The 27645-nt window shown below is 35.1% G+C and overlaps 1 protein-coding gene, 2 long non-coding RNA genes and 1 pseudogene across 10 annotated transcripts; 1 reads left to right on the top strand and 3 right to left on the bottom strand.

Moving 5' to 3' along the window:
* Nucleotides 1366-4846, bottom strand: LOC104789527. Its single transcript, XM_010515210.1, has 6 exons — nucleotides 4815-4846; nucleotides 3299-4724; nucleotides 3071-3229; nucleotides 2065-2975; nucleotides 1644-1785; nucleotides 1366-1587 (listed from the first exon to the last, which is right to left on the bottom strand). The coding sequence occupies exons 1-6, from the start codon at nucleotides 4844-4846 to the stop codon at nucleotides 1366-1368; spliced, it is 2892 nt and encodes a 963-aa protein (XP_010513512.1).
* On the bottom strand, nucleotides 9491-11004 carry LOC109125124 (annotated as a pseudogene).
* Nucleotides 14132-22221, bottom strand: LOC104787504. Of its 2 annotated transcripts, XR_002038168.1 has the most exons (22): nucleotides 21987-22221; nucleotides 21800-21878; nucleotides 21572-21656; nucleotides 21352-21379; nucleotides 21155-21228; nucleotides 20998-21064; nucleotides 20834-20862; nucleotides 18942-19015; nucleotides 18785-18851; nucleotides 18621-18649; nucleotides 18224-18335; nucleotides 17728-17795; nucleotides 17538-17619; nucleotides 17303-17387; nucleotides 17086-17113; nucleotides 16890-16963; nucleotides 16732-16798; nucleotides 16568-16596; nucleotides 16153-16226; nucleotides 15852-15904; nucleotides 14710-15589; nucleotides 14132-14383 (listed from the first exon to the last, which is right to left on the bottom strand). It is a non-coding gene; the product is annotated as an uncharacterized LOC104787504 (long non-coding RNA). The 2 variants fall into 2 exon arrangements; XR_002038167.1 differs by having other exon boundaries at nucleotides 14132-15589; nucleotides 21987-22216.
* LOC109133112 lies at nucleotides 22647-26813 on the top strand. 7 transcript variants are annotated; one of them, XR_002038164.1, is made up of 13 exons: nucleotides 22647-22905; nucleotides 23014-23092; nucleotides 23236-23320; nucleotides 23513-23540; nucleotides 23664-23737; nucleotides 23828-23894; nucleotides 24030-24058; nucleotides 24359-25184; nucleotides 25293-25371; nucleotides 25515-25852; nucleotides 25946-26019; nucleotides 26108-26174; nucleotides 26310-26813. It is a non-coding gene; the product is annotated as an uncharacterized LOC109133112 (long non-coding RNA). The 7 variants fall into 7 exon arrangements; XR_002038166.1 differs by having other exon boundaries at nucleotides 24030-24658; nucleotides 25116-25184; XR_002038165.1 differs by having other exon boundaries at nucleotides 24030-24754; nucleotides 25116-25184.

Raw genomic sequence — 27645 nt, 5'->3', positions numbered from 1 at the left:
ATAATCTCAGCTGCCTTTTTCTGAAAATTACAATTTGAAATGATCACACAACGCACAAACAATATTCAAACCATCAGAGCAAGCACAAATATATAACTCACAATCTTTTCAGCCGCATTCATATTCACTGGGGTACCATCTTTCTTGGTACGAGACTTGACCCAGACCTTTAGCCTTGTCACCTCTGATGGGTTTGCAGATTCCTTTTTCTAAACATTAAAAAGGAATTAGTAGAAAGAACAAGTATTTTAAAGTAGAATTACCATAATAAAAAGAGATATATTTTAAAGGATACTGACCATATCTTCTGTTAGCCTAACCATCCCTCTGCGACTACATGTGTGAGGAATCTGTTTGCGCCTTCTTTCATTATAACTATCGCTTATAACCTAATATATTAATACTTATTATGTAATCTATGATATAACAAAGAAATTCATTTATTTGTAGATGCATACCTTGAATTCTTTGCTAGTTTTATATTTGACAAATTTACGCCACTCGAAAGGAGATATATTCTTAGGTCGCAGATTCATCCTCTATTGGTTAGTATTAGCTTCTCTTATCGACTTGACAATGCCTGATTTATATGCCCTCCATAAACATCCCATCTGCTTAAGCACTGCAACCTTTTGATACTCTTCATCTACTGCAAACCTTGCCTGCATTCATTACAGTGAAAAAAAAGTTTGTGAAAAAACGATATTTGAGCAAAGTTAACTAAGTAAATGAAAATGGCATACCTGAATAGATTTCCAGAGAACTATCTTGATGTCTTCACCTACTTTGGGCCAAGGATCAATTGTGATTGGAACGTGTTCCCGTACCAATGCGCCTACGTATGATGCCATCTTAACTGACCCTTCACCATAAGGCTCTCCCATCATAGTGTACTCTACTTGAACTCTGGTATTTGGATCCTTGGCAATTTCTTTCATCCGTGTTGGTCCTCGCTGTCTCTTACTCTTTATTTCAACAGGAACAGATAATTCAATTTCACCTTCAGGTTCTTTTTCTTCAGGTTCTGCATCGACCAATGGCTCACCTTTAGGTTCTTCTTCTTCAGGTTCTGCATCGACCAATGGCTCACCTTCAGGTTCTTCTTCTTTTTCAGGATCCTCTACAGGATCTGGTAGTTGGACTCCAGGTTCTACAGGTTCAGATTCAATAGTTCGCACAAATTCTACCTCCTCATCGACTTTCTTATCAACACGCTTTCTTCCACGCTTTTTACTTGTACGTGTCATGTCAACTCACCTGAAAGTTAGACACAATATACGGGTTATGATTTGTCATCAAAAATATTAAAAAAAACGTCGAACAAAAAGCACCAAAAACTAACAGACAAAAGACAAAGCACACATTTCACACATATATTCCTTCACAATCTGTTCGCTCATTTTCAGATTCATCCAAGTCAACACCAACGTCAATATCTGGTGGCAATGGCCTAATGTCTGCTATTCCATCTTCATATTCTTTCTGAGTGTATCTTCTTGAAGGACCTCTCATAGCCACATACCAACTCGATGACTCATTTTCCCTTGAGTAAAACACTTGCTTAGCTTGAGAGGCTAGTATGGATCCCTTGAGAAAGAGACCTGACTATGATTCAGGTTAACAAGTGTGAAACCATCTTCTACCTTAACTCCATTTCCCCTTACTGCCCATTGACAATGGAAGAGAGGGACGTAAAAGACATTATAGTCCAACAATATAATGTCAGTTACTCTCCCATAGTAAGATACCAAATCCATCACTTGTGAAGTGTCCTTTGCACTAGACCTACAGATTGCCGTAGCCTCATAAAAAACACCACTATTCTGACTTTTATTATCAACTGAGACTGTGACGTTGCTAACTAGCCTGTTCTTTTAGCCATGATGCAAAATTCTGAGTATGCAAGCTCCATAAACTTGATGCATCTCGTCTACATCTTCCATTCAATTCTTGTAGATGATGCAGATGTTCACTTTGAAGATAACAAAAAAAACAAGAAGGGTCAACGACAGGCATAATAATTAATATATATAAATAGAAATTTGTGAAATTTGTGGCACTTACTCAACATAAGGATCAACAAAAACCATATTTTGTATGACAGTCATATGGGCTATTTTCTTCTCCGCTTCAGTAAGAGTGATTGGAGTGCCTGCAGATATTGGACGTCCTTCCAGAATCGTGTTGTTCTCAAAGTCAGTGTTTCTATCCATCTTTTCTTGAACATTTGTAGTCTTTTTCAAAAATTCACTACAAAACCGGATGCATTCTTCTGAAAGGTAGCATTCAGCAATACACCCCTCTGGTCTTGCAGTGTTTCTCACATAGTCTTTAAGAACTTTCATATACCTCTCAAATGGGTACATCCATCTAAAATGAACTGGACCACCTAGCCGAGCTTCACGTCCTAGATGTACCGTCAAATGCACCATGATATCGAAGAAAGTTGGAGGAAAATATCTTTCAAACATGCAAAGAGTTTCAACAATCTCAGCTTCCATTGCCAATATCTGATCCCTATCAATTACTCGCTGACACAACTGATTGAAGAATGCGCATAAGCGTACAATTGCTACCCTCGGACCTTTGGGTAACAAACCTCTAAGTGCAATTGGAAGAAGTTGTTGCATTATCACGTGATAATCATGGGATTTCAGACCTGTGACCTTACAGTCTTGTAATGATACGCCTCTTGATATGTTTGAGCAGTATCCATCTGGGCCTTTGAAATAAAAAAGTCGCCTACAAAAAATCTTTTTCTCTCCCTTGGACAAAGACCAAACTGCTGCAGGTAAGTATGTTCTTTTTCCTTGTGTTTTAGGATGCAATTCCTTCCTAATACCAAGGACCTCCAGATCTTTGCGAGCATTAAGACCATCCTTAGATTTCCCACAATGCAACAATGTCGATACTATACTCACAGCCACATTTCTCTCCACATGCATTACATCAAGGTTATGTCTTACGGGTAGCTCCTAACCAACATACAAACAATAAACACAAATAAGTCTCAAACAAAGCCTAATTGAAAATATCAATAAAATAGAACATGTCAAAAGACTTAACACACCTCCCAATAAGGTAGTCTGAAAAAGATTGACCGTTTCTTCCATCTTGATATCTCCTCCTCGTCTATCTCTTCCTCTTCATCTTCCTCAGATTCACTAGATAAATCCTCACTATCAGAACCCAATCCAGTTGATGCCATCCTTTTCCTCTTACATGCAGACTGTTTCAAATTATCAAAATTATTTCTGAAATTTTTCAAATGTTGAGAAATTTCCTGCCCACTTAATACTCTTTTCTTTCTCCCATGTTCAGCTTTTCCATCAAACCAAAACTTCTTCCAGCGAAAACTATGTGTTGGTGGCAGACCCTTTCTATGGCACATGTAGACATGTTTTCTACTGAACTTCAACCACATACTGTCTGTATTTTTCCCACATAAAGGACATCCCATTTTACCCTTTACTTTGCAGCCTGCAAGATTCCCATATGCAGGAAAATCACTAATCGTCCATAGCAGCATCGCCTTAAGAGTAAAAGTTGATTTACTAACAGCATCATATGTTAACTCCCCATCATTCCACATATGTTGTAGATCCTCAATAAGTGGTTCTAAGTAGACATCTATATTATTACCCGGCTGTTGTGGACCAGGAATTAACAATGTACGCATGATGTTCTCCTTTTTCATGCATAAGTCAGGTGGCAGATTGTAGTTTACTAACATAACAGGCCAGCAACTATACATGGTATTCTTCATGTTGAATGGATTAAATCCACCAGTGGAAAGTCCAAGCCTCACATTTCTTTCTTCAGATGCAAATGAAGGATATTTAGCATTCATCTGATCCCATGTGACTGAATCCACATGGTGGCGGAGTTTTCCATCGCTACTCTTGTTATTAAAGTGCCACCTTAAATCCTTAGCCATATTGACAGACCTAAACATTCTCTTAAAGCATGAGATTATGGGGAAGTACCGTAATACTTTATGAAAGGCACCTTTCTTTACTTCTCCAGTATGCATGTTAGTCTTCCATCTTGAAGCCTTGCATTTAGGACAGTTCTCAAGCGTCTGGTACTTTTTTATGAATAGGATGCAATCATTGACACATACATGAATCTTCTGGTAACCCATATCAAAGGATTTCAAAAATTTCTTCACCTCATATAGTGATGTGTGCAGCACATTGTCTTCTGGTAACATCTCTGGCAATGTCTCCAACAGATCATTGAAGCTCTTGTCAGACCAGCCATTCTGTGTTTTTAGTCTGAACAGTGATACAATAGCTGACAGCTTGCTGTGGTTGACACATGATGGATATAATGGTGTATCAGCATCCGCAAGCTTTGCAAGCAACTCATCTTCTTTCAAATTCTCACCCTCTGCAATCTGACTCAACTCATCCGTATTAGCAAACTCCTCATCCAGATATTCAGCCGCTTGATATAACCCAAAAATCTCATCACTCCACTGACTTTGATTGCTTTCACCATCAACCACTGGATTCAATTCTCCATGATGATACCAATCAGACTGCATCTTATATGATTCATCCATTCCTCTTGTTACCAGATGATCAACTACTATACTGCCAGCATGCCGATCAATATTACGGCAATCAATGCAAGGACATACAATCAAATCAACGTCTCCCATATCCGCAGACACAGCTCGAACAAAATTTGTAGCCCCTCTCTCATACGCAGGATCAGCTCTTCAATTTTTTGCAGAGTTAACGAAAAAAAAACCAAGTAAAGACTCCAAACACCTACTAACATCTAAGTTACATAACTAAAATTCTTACCTGCAAAGATGCACCCAATCCTTGTCCACCATTATAAGTTCTAAACTTAATTTAAACCTTTAGAACCAATTAACAAACTACTCAAACACATATAATAACTCAAACACATATAATTACTCAAACACATATAATATATAACTCAATCATAACAAACTCTATAATTTTGTATATTTTAAACAAAGCAATCTGAAAACACACCAAAAAAAAGACAACAAACTCGATTGGTTTACAGAATCAAAGAGAAGATGGTACTAACCTGTTGTGTGATAAGAGAAAGATAAGCTTCAAACTCCCATTGTTTTACTCGACAACACTTGCAAAACAATATAATATTACAGAATCAGTAAAGTTATAACAGATCTGCAGATTCAGAGAACATATGAAGGTAAAACAGATTCGATAACATATCCAACAAACTCGATTTTAAGAAAACTTTGCAAGAACAGACATGCAATAAGAGGAGATTCTCGACCAAATCATATAATAACATAGACGCATGTGGCAAACCAAATCGGATTTTTAGAACAGATCCAACAAAGACACAAAAAATCTGTTCTTTGTGAAAAAACGATTTTCATACGCAACAAGAATAGATTCGGTGATAAAATCAGATTAAAGGAACAAATTACCAGAGTAAGATATACATTTGCCTTCGATTGGCTCAACGCTGACAGATATTGGTGGAATTAGGGCCGCCGATAGTTCTAGTGATGTTGCGGCTGATTAGCTTCTAGGATGGAGGCGACGGAGGTGACAGAGGTGACGGCGGAACCAATTTTAGGGTTTGAGAGAAACAATGCGGCAATTAGAGAAAGAGGGAAATGAGAGTGAAGGCATAAAGTTTATCTCATAGGGTTTATCGAGGAAGAGAGAAATGAGAGAGAGTGAAGGCAAAAAGTCTTATTTTTGCCTAAGTATTTGGCGGAATTAGAAATTTTAGTTTCCCGCTTATTGAAATCCTATTATAGCGTTACTGAATAGCTATTATATGAAAACAAAAATTGTAACTTACCTTCAATAGCAGTTAAGCAAACCGTGCTATAACAATGTGCTATCAATGTTGAGTTTTTTTGTAGTGATAGTAAACGAACCTGCTTCTTCTTGACTCTCCTCAGTATTATTCCACTTCCAGCTTCTACTTTCGTCAAAACAAACATCTCTGCTTACTGTTATTTTCCAGCTGGTTGGATCAAGAAGTCGATAAATTTTTGTACCATGTTCTGTCCCAAGATACACAAGTATCCTAGATCTATCATCAAGTTTTCGAAGATGTGGGGCTTCAACCTTGACGTAGCCAATGCAACCAAACACTCGTAAGTGCTCGACATTGGGCCTCTTGTGCTTGAATGCTTCATACGGTGTTTGATCCTTCAAAGCTCTGGTCTCGACTCTGTTTATAAGATACATCGCATGTCGTACAGCCTCACCCCATAGGTAATTAGGCATCTTCATATGTTTTAGAATGCTTCGAGTCATCCCCAATAGTGTTCTATTCCTTCTCTCCACCACTCTGTTTTTTTGAGGCGTGTAAGGTGCCGTTAGATGTCTGTTAATTCCCTTTTATAGACAAAAATCTTGAAATTCTTGAGATAGAATTTTGATAGAAGCTCCTGCTTCTTGTTCAACTAATGCATTGAAACTCTTGAATTTGTCAAACGCCTCACTTTTCTCCCTTAATCCACATGTACCGAGAATAATCATCAATCAATACAAATATGTACCTCTTATGTGCAGCAGTAGAAGGTGAAATTGGTCCGCAGAGATCCCCATGGATAAGTTCAAGTGCATGTGATGCTCGAAAATATGTCGATTTTGGAAACATGTTCCTAGTTTGTTTTCCAAACAAACACGATGCACAAGTCACTTTGTCTTTCGGAGCATTTGGTATTCCAACAACCAAATCCTTTGATACCATTGTTCTTATGGTCTCGAAGTTGACGTGTCCTAGACGAGCATGCCAATCCGTTGAGTTTGTAGACACAACAGTCCCCGATTCCTCTGTAGTAGCAGTCTGCAAACCTGTTGTGTTGTCAACCTCCAAGATTACTTTGTACAACCTGTTTCTTGATCTGTTAGCCCTTACTAAGGTTTCTATCCTTGTCATGTAGAGTGAGGTAGTCTTGTCTCATTCTGACATCGCAACCAGCTTCAATGGCCTGTCCAAGGCTTATGATGTTGCTTCGAAGATCCGGTATGTAATAAACATCTGTTAGGATTTTCTTTTCTCCGCCTTTTGTCAAAAACAGAATGGAACCTTTTCCTTCTATATTAACTCTTGAATCGTCGCCAAAACACACCTTTCCTTTAATTGATGAATCAAGTTTGCAGAACCAAGCACGATTCCCTGTCATGTGATTAGAAGCACCATTATCTAAGTATCACAGCTTATCTGAAGACGTATCAAGTTCTTTCGGTTTTACATTTTTCTCATTAAGGTAGACCACCTCATGCATCATAAGGGATTCAGCTTCGCGTGTGTCATCTTCCTCTTTGTCTTCTTTATCTTGTATCTCCTGAAGCTTGATGAGTTTTAATAGTCGATCTGGGCAGTCTGAAGCATAATGCCCAATCTTATAACAAAGATAGCATGTTATCTTGCTCTTGTCTCTTGATTGATATCCATACTCCTTTTGTTGATAACTGTAATCTATTTTTTGGTAAGAACAAACGTTCATAACCTCTCCCACGACCTCTACCTCGACCGCGGCTTGCTCCTCTGTCTATGCCTCCTTCTTGAAAGTAAACAGGGGACTGTGAATCTGAATTGAGATACATGAGTTTGTGCTGTCCTTCTTGCGATTCTTCTTCATCATGAATCCGTTTCTCATAAGTTTTTAACCTGCCAACAATATCTTGAAAGACTGTTGTATTGAGATCAAGAACCTGCTCCAAGGATGCAACTATATGTATGAACTTCTTCTTCGACAAACTGTTAAGAAACTTCTTAACAATCTTAGGTTCTTCAATGTTTTGGCCCAAGGAAGCTGATTTTGTAGCTATCTCCGAAAGCTTACCAACAAAATCATCAATTTTGTCTATTTCTTTCATTCTAAGTCTATCAAAGTCAGCTGTTAAGGTCTGTAGTCTCGCTTTTTTAACTCTGTCGGCCCCAAGATTTCTTGTTTTTATTGAGTCCCAGACGGCTTTGGAGGTTTCTAGGTCACCAACTTGCAGAATCATAGATTCTGGTATGGATTGGAACAAGACAGCTCTTGCTAGATCGTTTTTATCTGCTTCATCTGATCCAGGATCAATCGTCTCCTATACTCTTTGTTAACCCGGAGTGTTACCTTCATTCTCATAGACCAAATGGTATAGTTAGTATCGTTTAGCATTGAACATTGTATGGATGATGATGATCCTCCTTCCTTCAAAGTAGCGGTTGTCGTTGCTGCGGTTAATTCAGTCATGTCTCGAATGAATCCTATTTTGTTGAAATAAAACTTTAGATATCGAACCTAGAAGCTCTGCTACCAAATCTAGAATCTGAATATAAAGATCAAATATAAAGCACCTCTTTATTAGCTTTAGAAAAACTAACTCAAACAACTAAAGCTTTGATCTCTCTCTCAAATTCTTAAGTTATGTCACAATTTGACATCTCCTTATGTATAAAAACTTAGTCCTAATCCTATTAGGAAAACCTATGCTTAGATACCTCCTAAGCACAAATCAAACTTATCTCTTAACAATAACCCGGTTAGGATAATAACACATTTTTCGTCAAGCTTATCCAACACACATAACACACAGAGCTATAGATTCCAAAGAAGCTACAAAACTACAGAGGACAAGGTTTTGTGAAAGCTTAAGAAAGATTCCGACGAACCTTAGAGGCAAAGAGAGACGAGGAGACGGAGAAGGAACTGAAGAAGGAAGAGCCTTGACACTTGTTGAGTGTTCAGCGTCACTTATAGAAACTTCTCTAAGTGATGGCAAAAGAACCAAAAAAGGAGACTTGTATTGTATAGCCTTGTAGGTTAGATTGAATTTATTGGGTATTAAACTGGGCCTAAAGATACAGATCTGGCCCGTCTTATTTAGAATTTTTTTTCGTTTCTTTAACTTTGATTCAAATTCTAGCCCCGAAATCACAAATACACATAGCTACTTTTTACGGGGAAACGGTGAAAATCAACCTGAACAATTTGTGGAACGCTTTTTCATACCCAAACAATGGTACCATGCAATTATGAACCCAAACCGACAAAAAAAAAATTACATACTTGAACTACTTGATTTTAGCCAATTTTTACAATAATTTTAACTTGTGGAATTGAGGCCCAAACAAATTTTTTTAGTGTAAAAAATTAAATTGACTTGATGCTGGCAAGGCTCGAACCCGCCAATTGATAGGCAACATACTAACGCCCTAACCACTTTGACACAGAAACCGTTTAGTAGCTTTGAACGAAGCTTTTATATATCATAAGGGCATTTTTATAGGCACAACACTTTTTTGTGTTCTTAGATTAAATAAATTAGGAAAATAATCTAAGATCAGTAGTTAAGATCTTTTGCTAAAAAATTAGTTTATAGGAAGAACATGTGTAAGATCTTAAAATTTAATAATATAATATTCTTAAACATATTACAATTATAAAAACTTATAAAAAAAAATTTAAATTTTAAACTTATAAAACTTTTACTAAAATTCAAAATACAATACCAAATTTTTATGAAACAATAAAACATTATAAATAAAACTTAAAAAAAAACCAAACAAACATACAATTTGTGATGTGCTTGTCTATTTACTGGTTCACTGATTCAAGCAAATACTTGGAGTTTGGAGTTCAGGTTGTTATCCTGGTGAGGCTGAGCAAGGTAAACTTGACAATCAGTTCTCCTGGTGAGGACCAGTAGCAAGAGGCTGATTCAACTTTGTCAAAATGTCTGTTCTATTTACTGGTTCACTGATTCAAACAATTCAACCTGCACCATACACAATCATCACAAACTAAGATCTGTTCCATTCAACTTTGTCAAAATGTAACCACAGAGCATAAAGGTCAACAAAACAAACCAGTAAACAAGGACCAGGAAGCTCTCCGCTTCTTCGTAGAAGCGTACAGAGAGATATGCCATGTTTCAACGTACTGCCCTTCATCTGAAATAAAAAGTTAATACCAAAACAACAAGTCTAAAATCTTTCAACAACAGATGAAAAATAAACTTCCTTACATATACAACAAGAACCATTTGCATCCTATACACATGATAGGCAATTCCATTAGCACCCCTCAAGAAGATAAAAAGCAAGCAAGAGGGGCAAATCAAAAGTCTAGCAGCAGAACTGAAACACTATTATATACCACCAAACTCGGTTTCTGTCCAACGCTACAAAGTGAGTGTGAGTTACTATTCTATGCTATGTTCCAGGTCTATCTCATACTCCAACTACAAACAGACACATGATAAACAGAACAAATGAAAACAATTAAAGCAACAGTATTATTATACCTTATGTATCTGCGACAAGCCAGCAACAAATTGCTACCTTTCCTTTTGATATAGAGCATAAGTTTCCATCCTTTAGGCAAGTATCCCCCAAAATCACAAGCCAACTGTGATCCTCCTCAGCTCTTCTTCATATGGATCCTCTAAAACATTAGCCAATGCTGAAAGATCAACCACTGTAACTTCTCTGTTCTCCAAGTTCACTAAGTCCTCCTTATCCAATGCAGACACATCCACCATTGTTGTTGTACCTTCTCTGTTCTCCAAATTCACTGCTGGCTGAGTGAAATCATCTCTATTCTTTGGAGGACGACCTCTCTTTCTCTTGGCTGGATTTGAATCCATGGAGATATCTACAAATGCTTCACCCGTTAAATCCAAAACCTCCGTCTCTTCGCTAGGGTTCTGAATCCTCCGCGGTCGTCCTCGCTTCCTCTTGATTTCATTCCCGGAGGTTCCCTGAATCAGAACGTTCTGAACCGAATCAGGATTTGGTCTCTGATAAACATAGCTGTTATAATGGATCTGACCTTCGTTATCTTCGAGTTCTTCCTCTCCTTCGTCTTCTTCCTCTTTATTACTCTGAATCGAATCGACATTAAACAGAGAAACATGGTTCTCAATTTTCAAAACGACCCCAACAGAGAGATAAAAGGAGATACCTTTGGAGAATCGGAGTTGGAGAAGCGTGGGGAAGCAGATTGGGAGACCTTGTCCTTGAGAGTATGCATTGCGATCAGAAAGATGAGATTTTGATCGGAGACGAATGAAGAATGAACAATGAAACGAGAGTATTCTTTCGACAACCAAAAAATTTCTTTCCAATAAAAATTGAACACGTCACCTAAGAGCAACACAAAAAAACAGTTCTCAAATAAGATCAGTTTTACTGATCTAAGCACACTTTATAATTTTTTCCAATTAAAATAAATACAAGAACACCCTCATAGTTATACCTATAAAGATGGCCTAATGCAGTTCGTCTCTCTTCTTCTTCCTTTGTCTCTTTCCATGGCTGATATGTCGACGGTGGAGATTATGAAATCCGAATTGCAGAAGAAGAAATTGTTAGTGATTTGGGACTTCTTTTTCTTCTAAAATCCAAAATTCATATTGAAAAAGAACAAGCTTTCACAGAAACCCTAGCTAATACTTTATTTCCAGTCTTTATCTCCATCTCCATTAAATTACTAATGGAGTGTCTTAGGGCAGATGGACTCAATCCGATTTGGATTTCATTATGTCAGTCATGGAAAGAAAAAGGAAGAAGAACAAGTGGAGAAGAAGAGAGACAAACTGAATTATGATAAATAAAAGCTTTGTTCAAAATTGTATAACGTGTTGAAGTGTCCTAGTGGTTAGGGCGTTAATGTGTTCAATATCCATTGGCGGGTTCGAGCCTCGCTAGCATCAAGTCATTTTAATTTTATTCAGTAACAAAAACGACTAGTTCAAGTATGTAATTTAAATTTTTTGTCGGTGCTCTACAAATTGTTCAAGTTGATTTTCGCCGTTGAGGGGTTAGATTGAATTTATTGGGTATTAACCTTCTTATCCGAGGAGATAAGATGAGGGTGATGTCTTTATATTAAAAATAATTATAGATAAAGAATGATATTAATTAAACTAACTAATATCCCACGCAAATACGCGAGATTATTGTTTAATAGAATATATTGATTACTTTAAATTTATTTGATAATCATAAAAAAAAACTTAAAAAATTAATTTAAATGTCATTAACATTTTTTACACTTTTATTTATTCACATCATACAATATCAATATATATAAATTATTTAAATATAATCATACATAAATTATATATATCTCTTAAAGTTATTTGTTTTTTATTGTTCAACTTTGATAATAATTTTCATTAGTATTTTTGAGCATTTGAGGTAATAAAATATTATTAATAATAAAAAACAAAATTTTACTATGTGATTTAAATATATAATTTAAGTTTTTTATATAAACTAACACATAACCTAAACTATTTAATAATTAAAAACTTAATTATTTTGAAAGTAAAAATATATATTTCCTATAAAATCATATGAAGTGCAACCAAAATTTTAAAATACGATTCCCAAAGATTTTTTTTTTTTTTTTAACGTTTTTTATATTCCCTTTAGTTTAAGATACATTGCTAGGTTTAGTTATAATTTTTAATCCTTGTAATAAAAGCTAGATAGAAAATTAAAAATCAATTTGTTTTTTATCTATAGAAAAATCTTTAAAGTACATATTTGAATTAAATTAAAAAATAGTGATTTTTATATAATTATATGTCCGCACAAAAATTTTCCCTTAATTTAAGTTATATTGCTAGGCTTAGTTTAATTTTTCATCCTTGTAGTAAAAGTTAGAAAGAAAATAAATATCAAATTGCTTTTTTATATAGCAAAATCCTTAAAGTGCATATTTGAATTAAATTTAAAAATAACGATTTTTATATAATTATATGTTGAATCACAAACTAAATATAATTATGAGTATTCTAAAATATATTTATTACAATTTTGTTGAAGGTAAGAGAGAGGTAAGAAAAATTGATTTGATAATTATATTACTAAAATTTCTTACATGAGAACATTTCAAATTTTAAGAATAAAATAAATATACATAAATTTGTAATAACTAATCAAACATCTAAAGTAAAGAATTAAGATGTTTTATTTAGCTGATTCCCTTATTATGAGATGGTTATAACCAATATTTTATTATACATATTAGAATACATATGTATTTTAAATCAAAATAATATAAGAAAACAAAGAAGAAAAGAATAAGTACATAAAACAAAGAAACAATAAAATTCAAAACAATGTAAATTATATAGTAAACAAAAAATATAATCAAACTCTTAATTGAGTTTTCAACCTATGCTAGAACATTATAATAAAAACAAAAAAAAAATATTTAGGATCTGGGATATGGTGGAGGAGGATGTGAGAATGATTATTTATAGGATAAAAAGTGGCGGAAGTTACATTTCTAAAATAATTAAATTAGAAGAGTTATAATTATAATTTGTTTGTTTAAATAAAAATGAATGGAGGAGAAAAAGTCAACTCACAATTTATGTAATTTCAGTTGCAATTTAATAGTGAAAAATGAATTTAAAGTATGCATTAATATATATAATTAAATGTATTGTTTAATTAAAAATAAATATTAAATTTTTAAAAATTAGATGTCAAATGGACCAATAAGGAGAGAATGAAACTTTATTTTATGTATATGATTGTTTTGGGTCTTTAAACTTAAACATACACCAAAATAATTTAATTAATATTTGATTTTTGTTTTTTGTTTATTATTTCTAATTTGGAGACATCTCATTCTGAATGAGGGATGGAAATGTGTTGCATCAAGTAAAACATGACCCAAACAAAGACATGCTACTTACCCTTTCAATAACATTATAACAACAGGTATCATGCATAAATAAATAAAAAGAGCCAACATTATAATTTATAACTAAGAGTACAAGCAAAAAGAGAACTCTTAGTTTATAACGAATTCATGTAGAAAGAGAAAACACTGTCCAAAGCAAAAGAGATTAGCATTTAAAACTAATAAAAAAAATTGCAGATCATAAAATCAGAAAAACATAAAGAAAATAAGGGTAAAAAAACAGAACTTGTCATCACCAAGGAGTTGACAGAGAAGATGTAGTCTGTAGATGAAAAGCCATCCTTCTAGGAAATTAAATCAAAATAGAACATGTCTCCTTGCGTCCTCAAAATACATATAATTAAAGAAGGGCACTTCAATTCAAGGAAAACCACCGTCACAACTCACCCGAGCATATGACGACAGTAGGATCAAACACTATCATAGATAAAGGGGAACGAGTGACAACTATCAATCATCGCATCATCCACAACTAATCTAAAACATCAAAACGAGAAGCAAATTACAGAAAGAGCACCAATGCAATTTAAAAACGTAGCGAAGAAAACAAAAAGCAGAGACACTTTCAGAAGAAGAATCAGAGACTTATTGGAGAAAAAAAAAAGAAGGAATTCACAGAGGAGTAACAACCACAAGCCAAAGAAACCCAAGAATCAAATTCCAGAGATGAAAGCTCCAAGTTCATCCCTATCAAGAGAAAAAATACCAGTGCACATAAACATGGACTTTTAGGCAAACATATCAAAACAAAACTTCCACTTCCATGATCCAAATTCCTATACGAGGATAATGACTTCATGTATTGAAAGAGAAAACCAAAATCCTAAGCAAAAGTGATTAGCATTTAATCCTTTGCATCCATAAACAATCCTACAAAGAAGGGGATCACTTCACATAAAAAGTAGCCACGGTGACAAGCATATAAGAGTAGGACCAAACACTGGGAACATATGCAGCATGAGAAATAAAGAGAAATTTAAAAAAAAAAAAAGGGAAAGAGACAAGTTAGTAACCTGATGTTTTTTTTTCTTTCTTATACAATCTATAACAACAAGACTGCTGGGTCTTTTGTTACTTTCAACCTGAAACATCCAACAAAAAGTCCAAATCTTGCCCTGATGGCACAGTCCAAAACTCTGAAAGCTAAAACATAAAATCCAGTTAATAAAACAATAGATAGGTGACATATATACCAGAGGGAAAAAAGGAACGAAAACCTGAATAAACCACATGCATCTGAGGAGCTCAGACTCGAGCATACTACCTAAAAGACTTAAAAAATACATTGAATACAAAAACTAATTAAAAAGGACATACTTGTTAAGAAGGAATCTATGATCACCTTTCATCCGAAAGTGTGTATACAACAAGAAATGACATGAACAAAAACTAGTGCAGTTTAGAAATCAAATCATAGGAGAGAAAATTCAGAATGATCAGATCCTAACTTGCTTCCAAAAGACATGCAAGATAATAGAGGGAAAGAGGATCAAAAATTTGAATAACCCACATGTCCAACCTTGTGCATCAGAGGAGCTCAGACTTAACAGACCTTATAGACTTAAAAAAGAAAGACATTGAATACAAAACATCACTAACATGACAAAGTAAAAAGAACAAACTCGATTGGAGAAGATGCAACATGAGATATACATAAATTAACAGAGAAACAATTGGAAAAAAACAGCAAATAACCAGACGCCTTTCTCTAATAGAGCATCAACTATCTAGCATTTAAGAAAAATATCAAAGAGTAGGAAAGATGCAGCATGAGATACATAAACAAAGAAAATTACCAACGGGACAGAGAACAAGAACCTGAATAATAACATGAATAAATCACATGTCCAGCCTTGTGCATCAGAGGAGCTCAGACTTAGCAGACCTAAGACACTTAAAAAAGAAAAGAGACAATGAAGAGAAAAAACTAGTCAAAAAGGAGAAAGTAAAAGAACAAACTCGATTGGAATAGATGCAGCATGAGGGATACATAAAATTAACAGATAAAAGAGTGGGAAGAGACCAGTAAGTAACCAGACTATTTTCTCTTATACCTCGACTATTTAGCACATAAGAATACGATCAAACAGTAGGAATAGATGCAGCATGAGAGATACATAAACAGAGAAAAAGGGGATTGTGACAAGTTAGTAACCTGAAAGCGTATCCATAAAACAATCACTGATCGATAAAAGCACCATATAAAACCTGATATAGAAGAAAGAAAAGTAAATCAAAATCAAAGCATCATCCAAAGTTACTAACCTCATGCTTTTCTCTGATATGACCTCAACTAAATATATAACAAACGACAAGGTCTTAAACTAGAAGAGGTTCACTTCACATAATTGAGGTTACAGTGACAAGCATATAAAAATAGGATCAAAAATAAGGAATCGATGCAGCATGTGAGATATAGTAACAGAGAAAGAAGGGGAAAGAGACGAGGTCGTAACCTGATGAATGTTCTCTTACATAGCCTTGACTACGCGATGATCAAGATCATAGTTTGATTCCAAAACAAAACCCCCTGAAAGCAATCATTGATCGATAGAGACTCAACCAAACCATGAAACAACAGAAACACAAGTAAAACAAACGACAAGGTCTTAGACTCAAAACGTAAATGCCAGCATCACTAGGAATAAGCTACGATCGCATATAATTTTGCTCCGAAAAAACATGCAAGACAAAGAAAGAAATGTAAGGACCAAGAAATAGAAAAGTATAAGACGTGTTAAGCCTAAGAAAAGAACAAATAAGATAAGTGTTCATCAATGACATCAATGATCCATCAATGCATCATCAGAAACTTGAAATCACATTAACAACACGTAAATAAGAGCATCATCCAAAGAGGTCAAACCAAACCTGACTCCTTTCTAACGTTAAACATACCCCTACAAAAAAGAGCAACACTTCACATAAATTAAGGCCATAGTGATAGACATATAAGAAAGGATCAAACACTAGGAATTGATACAGAATGAGAGATATATAACAGAGAAAAATGGGGAAAGAGACCAATTAGTAACCTGATGCTTTTCTCTAATATAACCTTGACTACGAGATGATAAAGATTAAAATTTGCTTCCAAAAAGCCTGCAAGACGGAGAAAGGAATGTAAGGAACAGAAAAGAAAAAAAAAAGAAAAAATGAAAGACGTATAAGAAGAGTAAGAAAAGAACAAAACCCCTGTAGACATAGCACAGAGATGAAGTTTGTCCAACAAAGCCATCACTGATCCATAAAACCATCATCCAAAACCTGAAACAACAGAAAAAGTGTAAATAAAAGCATCATCCATCACTCGATTCGGGAGAAAGATTCCGAGACAAGTTTAGAGGTATATATATCACCACAAAACAACTAGAGAGGTTAAACCAAACCTGACTCCTTTCCGACGTTAAACGAACCCTACAAAAAAAGAGGACCACTTCACATAAATTAAGGCCATAGTGATAAGCATATAAGAAAGGATCAAACACAAGGAATTCAAGCAGCATGAGAGATACAGATGCAGAGGAAATAAAGGGGAAGAAAGAAATGTTAGGAGCAAAAAAAGAAGAAGTAAAAAACGTGTTAAGAGGATGAAAAGAACAAAACCCCTGATCGAAGATGTAGCAAGAAGAAGAAGTGTTTCCATCAAAGCCCTCACTCATCATTCATCGATATAAGCATCATACAAAACCTGAAATAACAAATAACAGAACGACAAGTAAATAAAAGCATATTGCGTGTAAGAACAATATGAAACACATGAGAACAAATCATTCATATCTCACCAACAAATTGTAAATCTCTGAAAATAATTAAGGGAAATAGAAAAGAATAATCCAACCTTAAAAGATGATGATAGACAGAGAAGATAATAAGATTCAACAGAACAGTTCCAATCCCAGTGCCTCTGGCTCGACGATGATCTGCATCAAAGAGAGAAAATGTGTTTTTAGCTTTGATACATCAACAACAACAACAAAATTGCTTACATATGAATATAAGACGTGGTAAGGGTGAGAAAATAACAAAACCCCTGAAGATGTAGCACAAAGGACAAGCGTCTCCATCAAAGCCAAAGAGCTAAAAGAGAACCTTGGGTCTTGAGAACAAATCAACAATGGCAACAAATCTTAGAAACTCTTGTAAGGGGAGAAGAAACCACATGCATCAGAGGAGCTCAGACTCGAGCATACTACCTAAGAGACTTAAAAAAGACATTGAACAGAAAAACTAATTAACAAGGACATACTTGTTTAAGAAGAAATCTATGACCACCTTTCATCTGAATGTATGTATACAACAAGAAATGACATGAATAAAAACTAATGTAGTTCAGAAATCAAACCATAGGAGTGAAAATTCAGAATGATTAGATTCTAACTTGTTTCCAAAAGACATGCGAGATAAAATAAAGAATCGATGCAGCATGTGAGACAAGCATATAAAAATAGGATCAAAAATAAAGAATCGATGCAGCATGTGAGATATAGAAACAGGGAAAGAAGGGGAAAGAGACGAGTTCGTAACCTGATGAATGTTCTCTTACATAGCCTTGACTATGCGATGATCAAGATCATAGTTTGCTTTCAAAACAAAACCTCTGAGAGCAATCATTGATCGATAAAGACTCAACCAAAACCTGAAACAACAGAAAGACAAGTAAAACAAACGACAAGGTCTTACACTCAAGACGTAAATGCCAGCATCACTAGGAATATGCTACAATCAGATATAATTTTGCTCCGAAAAGACATGCAAGACAAAGAAAGCAATGTACGGAACAAGAAAAAAAGAAGAGTAAAAGACGTGTTAAGCCTAAGAAAAGAACAAATAATATAAGTGTCCATCAATGACATCATCAGAAACTTGAAATCACGTTAACAACACGTAAATAAGAGCATCATCCAAAGAGGTCAAACCAAACCTGACTCCTTTCCAACGTTAAACATACCCCTACAAAAAAGAGCACCACTTCACATAAGTTAAGGCCATAGTTAAAAACATATAGGAAAGGATCAAACACTAGGAATTGATGCAGAATGAGAGATATAGAGCAGAGAAAAAAGGGGAAAGAGACCAGTTAGTAACCTAATGCTTTTCTCTAATATAACCTTGACTAAGAGATGATAAAGATTACAATTTGCTTCCAAAAAGCCTGCAAGACGGAGAAAGGAATGTAAGGAACAGAAAAGAAAAAAAAATGAAAAATGAAAGACGTATAAGAAGAGTAAGAAAAGAACAAAACCCCTCTAGACATAGCACAGAGATGAAGTTTGACCAACAAAGCCATCACTGATCCATAAAACCATCATCCAAAACCTGAAACAACAGAAAAAAGTGTAAATAAAAGCATCATCCAGCACTCGATTCAGAGAGAAAGATTCCGAGACAAGTTTAGAGGTATATATATCACCACAAAACAACTAGAGAGGTCAAACCAAACCTGACTCCTTTCAACCGTTAAACGAACCCTACAAAAAAAAGAGGACCACTTCACATAAATTAAGGCCATAGTGATAAGCATACAAGAAAGGATCAAACACAAGGAACTCAAGCAGCATGAGAGATACAGATGCAGAGGAAATAAAGGGGAAGAAAGAATGTTAGGAACAAAAAAAAAAGAAGAAGTAAAAAACGTGTTAAGAGGAAGAAAAGAACAAAACCCCTGATCGAAGATGTAGCAAGAAGAAGAAGTGTTTCCATCAAAGCCTTCACTCATCATTCATCGATATAAGCATCATACAAAACCTGAAATAACAGAACGACAAGTAAATAAAAGCATGTTGCGTGGAAGAACAATATTAAACACAGGAGAACAAATCATTCATATATCACCAACAAATTGCAAATCTCTGAAAATTATCAAGGGAAATTGAAAAGAAGAAACCATCCTAAACAGATGATGATAGACAGAGTAGATAAGATTCAACGGAACAGTTCCAATCCCAGTGCCTCTGGCTCGACGATGATCTGCATCAAAGAGAGAGACAAGGTGTTTTTTAGCTTTGATACATCAAAAACAACAACAAAATTGCTTACATATGAATTTAAGACGTGGTAAGGGTGAGAAAAGAACAAAACCTCTGAAGATGTAGCACAAAGGAGAAGCGTTTCCATTAAAGCCAAAGTCCTGAGAACAAATCAACAATGGCAAATCTCATAAACTCTTTTAAGGGGAGAAGAAACCACATGCATCAGAAGAGCTCAGACTCGAGCATAAAGACATTGAACACAAAAACTAGTTAAAAAGGATATACTTGTTAAGAAGGTTACATAAAATTAACAGATAAAAAGGTGGGAAGAGACCAGTAAATAACCAGACTATTTTCTCTTATACCTCGAATATTTAGCACATGAGAATAAGATCAAAAAGTAGGAATAGATGCAGCATGAGAGATACATAAACAGAGAAAAAGGGGATTGTGACCAGTTACTAACCTGAAAGCGTATCCATAAAAGCCATCATTGATCACCATATAAAACCATATATAAAAGAACGACAAGTAAATCAAAGCATCATCCAAAGTTACTAACCTCATGCTTTTGCTCTTATATGACTTCAACTATATATAACAAACGACAAGGTGTTAAATTAAAAGAGGATCACTTCACATAATTAAGGTTACAGTGACAAGCATATAAAAATAGGATCAAAAATAAGGAATCGATGCAGCATGTGAGATATAGTAACAGAGAAAGAAGGCGAAAGAGACGAGTTCATAACCTGATGAATGTTCTCTTACATAGCCTTGACTACGCGATGATCAAGATCATAGTTTGCTTCCAAAACAAAACCCCTGAAAGCAATCATTGATCGATAGAGACTCAACCAAAACCTGAAACAACAGAAAGACAAGTAAAACAAACGACAAGGTTTTAGACTCAAAACGTAAATGCCAGCATCACTAGGAATAAGCTACGATCAAATATAATTTTGCTCCGAAAAGACATGCAAGACAAAGAAAGAAATGTAAGGAACAAGAAAAAGAAAAGTATAAGATGTGTTAAGCCTAAGAAAAGAACAAATAAGATGCGTGTCCATCAATGACATCAATGATCCATCAATGCATCATTAGAAACCTGAAATCACAAAACAGCAAGTAAATAAGAGCATCATCCAAAGAGGTCAAACCAAACCTGACTCCTTTCCAACGTTAAACATACCCCTACAAAAAAGAGCACCACTTCACATAAGTTAAGGCCATAGTTAAAAACATATAGGAAAGGATCAAACACTAGGAATTGATGCAGAATGAGAGATATAGAGCAGAGAAAAAAGGGGAAAGAGACCAGTTAGTAACCTAATGCTTTTCTCTAATATAACCTTGACTAAGAGATGATAAAGATTACAATTTGCTTCCAAAAAGCCTGCAAGACGGAGAAAGGAATGTAAGGAACAGAAAAGAAAAAAAAATGAAAAATGAAAGACGTATAAGAAGAGTAAGAAAAGAACAAAACCCCTCTAGACATAGCACAGAGATGAAGTTTGACCAACAAAGCCATCACTGATCCATAAAACCATCATCCAAAACCTGAAACAACAGAAAAAAGTGTAAATAAAAGCATCATCCAGCACTCGATTCGGGAGAAAGATTCCGAGACAAGTTTAGAGGTATATATATCACCACAAAACAACTAGAGAGGTCAAACCAAACCTGACTCCTTTCAACCGTTAAACGAACCCTACAAAAAAAAGAGGACCACTTCACATAAATTAAGGCCATAGTGATAAGCATATAAGAAAGTATCAAACACAAGGAACTCAAGCAGCATGAGAGATACAGATGCAGAGGAAATAAAGGGGAAGAAAGAATGTTAGGGACAAAAAAAAAAGAAGAAGTAAAAAACGTGTTAAGAGGAAGAAAAGAACAAAACCCCTGATCGAAGATGTAGCAAGAAGAAGAAGTGTTTCCATCAAAGCCTTCACTCATCATTCATCGATATAAGCATCATACAAAACCTGAAATAACAGAACGACAAGTAAATAAAAGCATGTTGCGTGTAAGAACAATATTAAACACAGGAGAACAAATCATTCATATATCACCAACAAATTGCAAATCTCTGAAAATCATTAAGGGAAATAGAAAAGAAGAAACCAACCTAAACAGATGATGATAGACAGAGAAGATAAGATTCAACAGAACAGTTCCAATCCCAGTGCCTCTGGCTCGACGATGATCTGAATCAAAGAGAGAGAAGGTGTTTTTTAGCTTTATACATCAACAACAACAACAAAATTGCTTACATTTGAATTTAAGACGTGGTAAGGGTCAGAAAATAACAAAACCCCTGAAGATGTAGCACAAAGGAGAAGCGTTTCCATCAAAGCCAAAGAGGTAAAAGAGAACCTTGCGTCCTGAGAACAAATCAACAATGGCAAATCTCATAAACTCTTTTAAGGGGAGAAGAACCACATGCATCAGAAGAGCAAATCTCATAAACTCTTTTAAGGGGAGAAGAAACCACATGCATCAGAAGAGCTCACACTCGAGCATAAAGACATTGAACACAAAAACTAGTTAAAAAGGATATACTTGTTAAGAAGGTTACAACTATATATAACAAAAAATAGGAAGAAGGTTACAAAAAATTAACAGCTAAAAAAGTGGGAAGAGACCAGTAAGTAACCAGACTATTTTCTCTTATACCTCGGCTATTTAGCACATGAGAATAAGATCAAAAAGTAGGAATAGATGCAGCATGAGAGATACATAAACAGAGAAAAAGGGGATTGTGACCAGTTACTAACCTGAAAGCGTATCCATAAAAGCCATCACTGATCACCATATAAAACCAGATATAAAAGAACGACAAGTAAATCAAAGCATCATCCAAAGTTACTAACCTCATACTTTTCTCTTATATGACTTCATACTTTTCTCTTACATTTCTTTCTTTGTCTTGTCGTTTGTTATATATAGTTGTCGTTTGTTATATATAGTTGTAACCTTCTTAACAAGTATATCCTTTTTAACTAGTTTTTGTGTTCAATGTCTTTATGCTCGAGTGTGAGCTCTTCTGATGCATGTGGTTTCTTCTCCCCTTAAAAGAGTTTATGAGATTTGCTCTTCTGATGCATGTGGTTCTTCTCCCCTTAAAAGAGTTTATGAGATTTGCCATTGTTGATTTGTTCTCAGGACGCAAGGTTCTCTTTTACCTCTTTGGCTTTGATGGAAACGCTTCTCCTTTGTGCTACATCTTCAGGGGTTTTGTTATTTTCTGACCCTTACCACGTCTTAAATTCAAATGTAAGCAATTTTGTTGTTGTTGTTGATGTATAAAGCTAAAAAACACCTTCTCTCTCTTTGATTCAGATCATCGTCGAGCCAGAGGCACTGGGATTGGAACTGTTCTGTTGAATCTTATCTTCTCTGTCTATCATCATCTGTTTAGGTTGGTTTCTTCTTTTCTATTTCCCTTAATGATTTTCAGAGATTTGCAATTTGTTGGTGATATATGAATGATTTGTTCTCCTGTGTTTAATATTGTTCTTCCACGCAACATGCTTTTATTTACTTGTCGTTCTGTTATTTCAGGTTTTGTATGATGCTTATATCGATGAATGATGAGTGAAGGCTTTGATGGAAACACTTCTTCTTCTTGCTACATCTTCGATCAGGGGTTTTGTTCTTTTCTTCCTCTTAACACGTTTTTTACTTCTTCTTTTTTTTTTGTCCCTAACATTCTTTCTTCCCCTTTATTTCCTCTGCATCTGTATCTCTCATGCTGCTTGAGTTCCTTGTGTTTGATCCTTTCTTATATGCTTATCACTATGGCCTTAATTTATGTGAAGTGGTCCTCTTTTTTTTGTAGGGTTCGTTTAACGGTTGAAAGGAGTCAGGTTTGGTTTGACCTCTCTAGTTGTTTTGTGGTGATATATATACCTCTAAACTTGTCTCGGAATCTTTCTCCCGAATCGAGTGCTGGATGATGCTTTTATTTACACTTTTTTCTGTTGTTTCAGGTTTTGGATGATGGTTTTATGGATCAGTGATGGCTTTGTTGGTCAAACTTCATCTCTGTGCTATGTCTAGAGGGGTTTTGTTCTTTTCTTACTCTTCTTATACGTCTTTCATTTTTCATTTTTTTTTCTTTTCTGTTCCTTACATTCCTTTCTCCGTCTTGCAGGCTTTTTGGAAGCAAATTGTAATCTATATCATCTCTTAGTCAAGGTTATATTAGAGAAAAGCATTAGGTTACTAACTGGTCTCTTTCCCCTTTTTTCTCTACTCTATATCTCTCATTCTGCATCAATTCCTAGTGTTTGATCATTTCTTATATGTTTTTAACTATGGCCTTAACTTATGTGAAGTGGTGCTCTTTTTTGTAGGGGTATGTTTAACGTTGGAAAGGAGTCAGGTTTGGTTTGACCTCTTTGGATGATGCTCTTATTTACTTGCTGTTTTGTGATTTCAGGTTCTGATGATGCATTGATGGATCATTGATGTCATTGATGGACACGCATCTTATTTGTTCTTTTCTTAGGCTTAACACATCTTATACTTTTCTTTTTCTTGTTACTTACATTTCTTTCTTTGTCTTGCATGTCTTTTCAGAGCAAAATTATATCTGATTGTAGCTTATTCCTAGTGATGCTGGCATTTACGTTTTGAGTCTAAGACCTTGTCGTTTGTTTTACTTGTCCTTCTGTTGTTTCAGGTTTTGGTTGAGTCTCTATCGATCAATGATTGCTTTCAGGGGTTTTGTTTTGGAAGCAAACTATGATCTTGATCATCGTGTAGTCAAGGCTATGTAAGAGAACATTCATCAGGCTACGAACTCGTCTCTTTCCCCTTCTTTCTCTGTACTATATCTCACATGCTGCATCGATTCCTTATTTTTGATCCTATTTTTATATGCTTGTCACTGTAACCTTAATTATGTGAAGTGATCCTCTTTTAATTTAAGACCTTGTCGTTTGTTATATATAGTTGAAGTCATATAAGAGAAAAGTATGAGGTTAGTAACTTTGGATGATGCTTTGATTTACTTGTCGTTCTTTTATATCTGGTTTTATATGGTGATCAGTGATGGCTTTTATGGATACGCTTTCAGGTTAGTAACTGGTCACAATCCCCTTTTTCTCTGTTTATGTATCTCTCATGCTGCATCTATTCCTACTTTTTGATCTTATTCTCATGTGCTAAATAGCCGAGGTATAAGAGAAAATAGTCTGGTTACTTACTAGTCTCTTCCCACTTTTTTAGCTGTTAATTTTTTGTAACCTTCTTAACAAGTATGTGTCCTTTTTAACTAGTTTTTGTGTTCAATGTCTTTATCCTCGAGTGTGAGCTCTTCTGATGCATGTGGTTTCTTCTCCCCTTAAAAGAGTTTATGAGATTTGCTCTTCTGATGCATGTGGTTCTTCTCCCCTTAAAAGAGTTTATGAGATTTGCCATTGTTGATTTGTTCTCAGGACGCAAGGTTCTCTTTTAACTCTTTGGCTTTGATGGAAACGCTTCTCCTTTGTGCTACATCTTCAGGGGTTTTGTTATTTTCTGACCCTTACCACGTCTTAAATTCATATGTAAGCAATTTTGTTGTTGTTGTTGATGTATAAAGCTAAAAAACACCTTCTCTCTCTTTGATTCAGATCATCGTCGAGCCAGAGGCACTGGGATTGGAACTGTTCTGTTGAATCTTATCTTCTCTGTCTATCATCATCTGTTTAGGTTGGTTTCTTCTTTTCTATTTCCCTTAATGATTTTCAGAGATTTGCATTTTGTTGGTGATATATGAATGATTTGTTCTCCTGTGTTTAATATTGTTCTTACACGCAACATGCTTTTAATTACTTGTCGTTCTGTTAATTCAGGTTTTGTATGATGCTTATATCGATGAATGATGAGTGAGGGCTTTGATGGAAACACTTCTTCTTCGTGCTACATCTTTGATCAGGGGTTTTGTTCTTTTCTTCCTTCCTTTTAACACGTTTTTTACTTTTTCTTTTTTTTTTTGTTCGTAACATTCTTTCTTCCCCTTTATTTCCACTGCATCTGTATCTCTCATGCTGCATCAATTCCTTGTTTTTGATCCATTCTGATATGCTTATCACTATGGCCTTGATTTATGTGAAGTGGTCCTCTTTTTTTGTAAGGTATGTTTAATGGTTGAAAGGAGTCAGGTTTGGTTGACCTCTCTAGTTGTTTTGTGGTGATATATATACCTCTAAACTTGTCTCGGAATCTTTCTCCCGAATCGAGTGCTGGATGATGCTTTTATTTACACTTTTTTCTGTTGTTTCAGGTTTTGGATGATGGTTTTATGGATCAGTGATGGCTTTGTTGGTCAAACTTCATCTCTGTGCTATGTCTAGAGAGGTTTTGTTCTTTTCTTACTCTTCTTATGCGTCTTTCATTTTTCATTTTTTTCTTTTCTGTTCCTTACATTCCTTTCTCCGTCTTGCAGGCTTTTTGGAAGCAAATTGTAATCTATATCATCTCTTAGTCAAGGTTATATTAGAGAAAAGCATTAGGTTACTAACTGGTCTCTTTCCCCTTTTTTCTCTACTCTATATCTCTCATTCTGCATCAATTCCTAGTGTTTGATCATTTCTTATATGTTTTTAACTATGGCCTTAACTTATGTGAAGTGGTGCTCTTTTTTGTAGGGGTATGTTTAACGTTGGAAAGGAGTCAGGTTTGGTTTGACCTCTTTGGATGATGCTCTTATTTACTTGCTGTTTTGTGATTTCAGGTTCTGATGATGCATTGATGGATCATTGATGTCATTGATGGACACGCATCTTATTTGTTCTTTTCTTAGGCTTAACACATCTTATACTTTTCTTTGTCTTGTTACTCACATCTTATACTCTTTTCCAACGTTAAACATACCCCTACACAAAAGAGGACCACTTCACATAAATTAAGGCCATAGTGATAAACATATAAGAAAGGGTCAAACACAAGGAATTGATGCAGCATGAGAGATACAGATGCAGAGGAAATAAAGGGGAAGAAAGAATGTTAGGAACAAAAAAAAAAGAAGAAGTAAAAAACGTGTTAAGAGGAAGAAAAGAACAAAACCCCTGATCGAAGATGTAGCAAGAAGAAGAAGTGTTTCCATCAAAGCCTTCACTCATCAGTCATCGATATAAGCATCATACAAAACCTGAAATAACAGAACGACAAGTAAATAAAAGCATGTTGCGTGTAAGAACAATATTAAACACAGGAGAACAAATCATTTATATATCACCAACAAATTGCAAATCTCTGAAAATCATCAAGGGAAATAGAAAAGAAGAAACCATCCTAAACAGATGATGATAGACAGAGTAGATAAGATTCAACGAAACAGTTCCAATCCCAGTGCATCTGGCTCGACGATGATCTGCATCAATGAGAGAGAAGGTGTTTTTTTAGCTTTGATACATCAACAACAACAACAAAATTGCTTACATATGAATTTTAGACGTGGTAAGGGTGAGAAAATAACAAAACCCCTGAAGATATAGCACAAAGGAGAAGCGTTTCCATCAAAGCCAAATAGGTAAAAGAGAACCTTGCGTCCTGAGAACAAATCAACAATGGCAAAAACGCAGAAACTCCTTTAAGGGATAAAGAAACAGATGATGGGAACAACCTCAATCCCAGTGCCTCTGGCTCCACGACGATCTGCATCAAAGAGAGAAGATGTTTTTAGCTTTGATACACCAACAACAACAAAATTGCTTACATATGAATTAAGAATTTGGGGGAAAATATATGACAATAAACACTTGACAACGATCAATATAAGCCATCACTGATCAATATACATATGATCATATATACTCTGACAAAATCTCAATCAACAAAACAAAAACGATAAGTAATAGGAATTACTAAGACAAAAACTAACGTTGCAATTAAGAAACCGTAAGTGAAAATTCGAAATCGAGGATGAAGAAAAGAAAAAGCGTGACAATAACCCAAAAATTAAAAAAAAAAAAAAAAAAAAAT

This window comes from Camelina sativa, chromosome 5 (genome assembly GCF_000633955.1).
Source record: "Camelina sativa cultivar DH55 chromosome 5, Cs, whole genome shotgun sequence".
Taxonomy (NCBI): Eukaryota; Viridiplantae; Streptophyta; class Magnoliopsida; order Brassicales; family Brassicaceae; genus Camelina; species Camelina sativa.
This window is presented reverse-complemented; position numbering and strand designations above follow the sequence as displayed.

What these genes read in the sequence shown, in the direction of transcription:
- LOC104789527 (XM_010515210.1), bottom strand. Translation starts at nt 4,846, where the DNA reads ATGGTGGACAAGGATTGGGTGCATCTTTGCAG. An exon ending in AACATGGGAGAAAGAAAAGA is followed by an intron (nt 3,230 to 3,298) that starts GTATTAAGTGGG and finishes AATTTGAAACAG; the next exon opens with TCTGCATGTAAGAGGAAAAG. An exon ending in TCAGACTACCTTATTGGGAG is followed by an intron (nt 2,976 to 3,070) that starts GTGTGTTAAGTC and finishes TATGTTGGTTAG; the next exon opens with GAGCTACCCGTAAGACATAA.